The sequence below is a fragment of the Ammodytes marinus genome, assembly GCF_949987685.1.
Source record: "Ammodytes marinus genome assembly, chromosome: 20".
Lineage (NCBI taxonomy): Eukaryota > Metazoa > Chordata > Actinopteri > Uranoscopiformes > Ammodytidae > Ammodytes > Ammodytes marinus.
The window spans coordinates 13,886,645-13,892,644 of record NC_137224.1 but is presented as its reverse complement, the minus strand read 5'-3'; the positions used below and the strand labels follow the sequence as shown (position 1 = coordinate 13,892,644).

The window sequence follows — 6,000 nt, the reverse complement described above, 5'->3', positions numbered from 1 at the left end:
CCACTCTGTCTTCTACCCCCCAATGTTATGTGATACTTAGAAGTACTTAGAGATCGATTTCATTTTTTAATCTTGGTAAGTGGATCTTGCCCAGTCTCCGGCCATTTTGAAGAAATTAAGAAGTCTAGTTGAACTCTGCGGTTCCTTTTTGTCTCAAAGAAGATGGGCCGTCACACTGTCTGTTTTGTTGGCCTTGTTGCTGTTTATAGCATTAGCATTTACGCCAACAAAAGGATTGGGTGGCCAACACTGATGCTACACGACTTAAGGAGTTTTTCCTTAAGAGGATTAGTAACAGGATAGGAGGTAGCCCTGATCAGCTATTAATGAAGTGTGTTCAGGTGGGTAGACCTGATATTTTCAAAGGCTTACATGCAAAATATAAAGTGTAATTTACAGGACACACAGACAAGCTTTTATCTCTTATTGTGTTACTTGCACTTTGGACTAAATGACCTTATAGACCAGCAACTGCACTGCTTGACACCAAGGAAAGTTTTAATGGTCACTTACATTGTTGCTTCAGAATGACAGCTATAGTTTAAAAAAGAACTGGGAACAAGATATATGTATTTATATGTTCAGATCCATGGAAAATCTAGTTTGTTTGTGTGCAGAACATTTTGTTCTTCACCATGTCTCATCACTATGTTAATGTCTGTCTCTGTGTACTGAAATAGCCCTGCATCGCAGGGATTTCAATTAAGAAAGAGGCACAGTGACACCAAAGGATTTTCTGAGCTTGTTTATTGTGTTAGTATGAAGGGCATGTTTGATCCTTAGACTTTCCTTGAAATATAACAGAAGTGCAGCTGTTTCTGACCAACAGCATGCTGACATGAGCATAGAGCCTTCCCGCTGTCTTCACAGTGCAATTAGACAAGCTACTGTTACCCTCCATCTCTGTGTAAGATAACATGTGGACTCTGTAGTTCATCGATAATCACCCATGTGGCATGAGAAAGCGACTCCACAGTACAATCTGCACTACTCTTTATAAAGGGTAGTCTTTCCACCATTGCTTATGTGGCTTTTTTTTTTTTTCATGTCATAGGTTCGACAGCTACTGGGGAAGTTGATTGAGTGGACTTCACCTTGTGCGCCCAGGTAGTCCTTCCTGGAGCATGCTCCTATCCCACAATGTCCCTACCTGCAGACTGGCTGTTGCGCCACTCAGTGGTCATGTGTTTGCTGCTGCACAGCCTGGTGCTAATGACCTTCTGCTTCCACCATGCGGCCACCAGTTGCTCCAAGAGCTGCTACTGCTCTGAGAGCGAGAGCACTGGTAAGACGGTGCGTTGCAGCAATCTGCAGCTCACAGAGATCCCCCAGGATATCCCCAACGACACACATCGCATCTACCTGGACTTCAACCTCTTCACCACAGTCCCAACCAATGCCTTTGCAGGTTTGACCAACCTGGTTGAACTGGATCTATCACACAATGAATTGAGCCAGATAGAACCAGGGGCATTCAGAGGCCTGGGCTCCTCGCTACAGTCTTTAGATCTTTCTTCAAACAAGTTAGTTAAATTTAACCAAGAGGCTTTCGAAGGCCTGCGGGCTCGCGCCAACCTAACGAATAATCCATGGCATTGCGACTGCAACTTGCAGATGGCCATGCCCCGTGTGGACCTGGAGCCCGCATCACTGACTGGCATTGTGTGCCAGACTTCCGAGCCTGAGGAAATAGGTGTTCAAGGACTTGCCTTCCTACTGACACCAGACATAGATCTATGCGTGGTGATGAAGAGGACTACAGATGTGGCCATGCTGGTGGTCATGTTCGGCTGGTTCTCCATGGTCATCTCCTACCTGTGCTACTATGTCAGGGCTAATCAGGAGGATGCTCGCAGACACCTGGAGTATCTCAAGTCGTTGCCTAGCATACAGGGCAAGTCGGAGGAGTCTTCCACCATTAGTACTGTGGTATAGGGCTGATGGGGCATCACAAGACAACCTAAAGTGGTAACCCACAGCGAACTAAACGGTCATAATCAGTTTCAAATGTGTTTTTCCCATATGTTGTCACTGAGCCAAGGTGGGCAACAAGAAATGTGCCTGCACAAGAAAAACCAGGCTGATGCAATCTCGGCCCAGATGAATAATTCATCTTTTAGTGGCCCATTAGGAGTTTTTGTCCGTTGAGCTGTTGGTATACAGTAGTCTGCGTAAAAGCAGAGGCATGTTTTTTTTTGGGCGGACTCCAAATATGGGATACAAATGGGATTTATCCAGTGGTGCATGCACCTTGATGCACCATGCAAACACGCATACGATTGAGGAGACAATGTCACACAACAATATGAACATGCACCACTAAAATGATGAACTCCATGTACTGAAAAACATTATTTTCCAATAAAACCCGTATGGTATTCACCAGTGTAAACGTTTGTGATGTTTTTTGATAGACACTTCCTTACCAGAGCTCTCCCTACTGATAAACCGCAACCCTTCAAGCTTCCTCTGTATGTTTAGAGGGTTTGACAGGAAACTCCTACTAATTCACCCCCATTACCGGGGGAATCCCAGTGGATTATAAAGCAAACACACCGCAAATCCCTGGAATTAATTTTCAGCACAAACCGCTAATGGTGTCATGCTGACTTTTAGTCTCCAGCTAATAAACCTGTACCCAAATTGATCTACCGGTAATTGTCAGACAGGTTGATTTGAGAAGCAGATAATTAGAGGTTACTGCAGTTCAGCTGTCATTTAATAGAAAGAGAGAGTACAAAGAAAGTTTCTCATATTCTGTAAATCCTTCAGCAAACATTCATTACTCTCACCTTCATCAAGAGTAATTAAGGAAACACGTCATGGAAAACACAGGGGAGTCCTTCATACCAGGTTATCTATGTAGACGGGGCGTGTGCCAATGTGCTGTTTTTAATTTTTTTCTCATATGCCTTTAATAAGCACCCAGGGTGCCTGTTAGAGCTATATTGTCTAATACAGTCTCTCCTAAGGGGTTCCCAAATAACATTTATGGGGCCATGACCCGCAGATCCATTTGAAAGAGCTGCTGAGGGATGTGAATCTCCTATCTCACTAGATGATGGCACCATAGAGGAAGTTGCATTTCTGTCTGTTCTGATGCAATGGTCAATACAGACTGGAACCACAAAAACCGATATGTACTTGAGTGAAGTGGTCGAATTTAATCAACTGCAGACTGTGCTCTAAGATATGCCCTTTTCTTTTCCACAGAGCAAAGGAAGAATAACCCTGTGTAGTCTTGGATAACCCAATCGATGTTTAGGATGCGGAAAATGGTTTGTCAACAAGGGTTTCCCTGTGTCAGACACACAAATGCCTTTTGAGCCGAGCAAGACCACTAAATGATTTACAATGGACATACAAAACACTTGAGTAGAAAGTCTGGGAACGCACCCATCATCGTGCGTGACCCAGTTCTCCTGGAGAAATAAATGGAGAATGCCACAGGGGGTCAGCTGCCCCCCTCTCTGCTCCCTGGCTTACCCTTGCTCGGGTAGAGCACTCTCCAAATGCCCGCGGGTGAGGGTCCAGAGTGCTCACACAGCGGCAGGAAAAGTCAGTTCCACCTATCCCATGTCAATAGATAAGAAATAACGCCTACAAGCACCTAAAGCTAGCTAACTGTATAGCCTACATAAAGGCTTAAGTTGTTTTTTAGTACAAAAAAAGAAGAAAAATGTCTTACCGACATTATGTGCCAGGTTATTTCTTGGCAAGACAAATAGGACAGAAAGTTAGTATTCCTAATATATTAGGCCTACATGTTTATTAGTGAGCTTTAGAAGTGCCAATGCCAATGGGCACATTTTCCTCATCTTTCGATAGCTAGGCTAGCTTTTTCCAGTTTTAATGCTAAACTAAGCTAACATGGTTCATAGTTTCTATTAACTGGCTGACTTTGTTTTACAGAAAACAATGATATTGATCTTGACAGAGTTAGCCTTAAGGAAGCTCAGGTAAGCCACCCATGACGAGCAGGAGGTTCAACAGTACTGAAAAATAGATGGTAAGCCTCTCTCTCTCTCTCGCGCCCTGACATTTCCTGCCACACACACACAGACACACAGCTCCCTCCTTTCCTCTTTCCCCTGATAACAGCCTCTCACGGCGGCTTTGAAACCATGCCACTGTCATGGGAGGCTCACCACTAAAGGAGATCAACGTAAAATTAGAAAACAGACTCTGACTATCTTTCTAATGCTAATGTATGTGAGTGCGCACATTCTTTTGTTAACCTGTATGTACGACAGGTGTGTGTGCATGGCAGGAGTGAGGGTGCTTGTAATGTAACACCTCTGTTCCCCAGCATACATAAATGTCACTGAGGTTAATTTAAATTTCAGGCCAGCTCAGCTTCCCCGCCTGCTACCTTAGACACGTTACACTGGTCTGAGCATTACAACTGCTGGGTAATGGGACACAAAGTGGGGGATAAAGTGACGCATCCAATCCCGCAGAGCGCGGCCTGTTTGGGATTGGGTTGCAGGTGAAAATGTTTCCAGGCTCTGAGATCGCATGCGAGGGCCTGTGTGGGCACCTGATTTCCTAATTTAGCTGAAAACAGTAAGTGACACCTAAGATGCTGCATCTGAAGAGAGTGACAAGGACATCCTTTGGGTGAGTGTCAATAGTCTGTGATAAGGGGGGTCCTCAAGGGGATGATATCCGGAGTCAATAGACACAGATGATTGGAGCTGTCTCGAAAAAACACTGTTTCATGGTCCAAAGCTTCATTTTGTGTTACACAGCTCCCCCTATTGCGGAAAGTGTGAAAGTGTGGGGAAAAACAAATCTCATCGTTTTCCCTTAGCATTTATTATTTTTCAATTTCGCTTTTGCATGTGTAAGAAATATCCTTCACTAAAAACACACTGTCGCAGCAGCAAGCAGTAGCGTTTTCTCTTTACAGCAGGGCTGGATTAAGCCACTAGTGGGCCCTGGGGACAAAAATGAGTTGTGGGGGCCTCAATAAGGGGCCCACGACTAACCTATTTCTATACCATTTCCTTTTTTACCTGGAGCTCCAGAAAACAACCAAAACACAGTAAGACAGGGCCTCAAGATAATTCAGGGATAATTTATGGGGCCTTACCACTTACATTTTCTCATAAAGAATGAGCAGTATGAAGGAGGATCTCCTAATGAATCCCCATATAGGCCTACTCTACATATAGCTATTAATATACAGAATGTATCCTACCAAGATAAAACATCAAAATGTAATCTTGTTGTACTTGTACACCAATGCAAAAGTGTTTACTTGTAGAGCTTTTACACATATTTGGATGGAAAAAATAATGATTGTGATGCATGTTAAATACTATAAAAAGCTTAAGAAGAAGAATTGAGTCACTTTATGAACAGTTATCTGTATCTGGAGTATCTAAATGTAGAAGGTGACCTACTTACTAATATGAGATACATTTAATGCATGTTGAGGCTCTCAGTCTGGATGTACCCGCAGGGGTGGATTTTTTGGTGTGTGAAATCTATAACAGTAAACCAGGAACATAAATGGATGGTTTCTCCTTACATTTTTCAACATTTGTACTTGATAAGATTACGCATGAGACGTGCAGTCTTTTTTTGCAAAGTAATTTTTGCCTGGAAATCCTTCCCCTGAGGGATGTCCATTCCTGTCGGAGACCTCCTTCCTCTGAGCAAGACCAGAGCACTAAATACATTTTGCTTTGAACTGGGGCGTGCATTACAGCTAAAAGACATTTACCTGGTACCGTCATCTTTCTTCAGACAGAACTTCCCATCATGTAAGTAACCACAGCAACCGGTCCTTGGATCTGACTAATGGACCTTATGGCATGTTTTCTCAAACCTTTTCCCAGAATAAGCAAAAATGGTCATAACACGCCGTTGCTGATAAATGCTTTGGTGGAAAAATACTGTAGAATTCGGTGTCTGTCAAGTGGGAACATAGGTTTGTGGTGACAAGATTGATGTTTTGCATGAAAACAGGCGCTGATGCTATATGGAAGTAAT

At 43.4% G+C, this 6,000-nt stretch overlaps 1 protein-coding gene across 1 annotated transcript; it reads left to right on the top strand.

The window, feature by feature from the left end:
• Positions 1 to 1,140: 1,140 nt before the first annotated feature.
• On the top strand, positions 1,141 to 1,935 carry lrrc3ca (leucine rich repeat containing 3Ca; the record flags this gene model as incomplete). Its single annotated transcript, XM_080048826.1, has 1 exon — positions 1,141 to 1,935. The coding sequence occupies one exon, from the start codon at positions 1,141 to 1,143 to the stop codon at positions 1,933 to 1,935; it is 795 nt and encodes a 264-aa protein (XP_079904952.1).
• Positions 1,936 to 6,000: the final 4,065 nt, after the last annotated feature.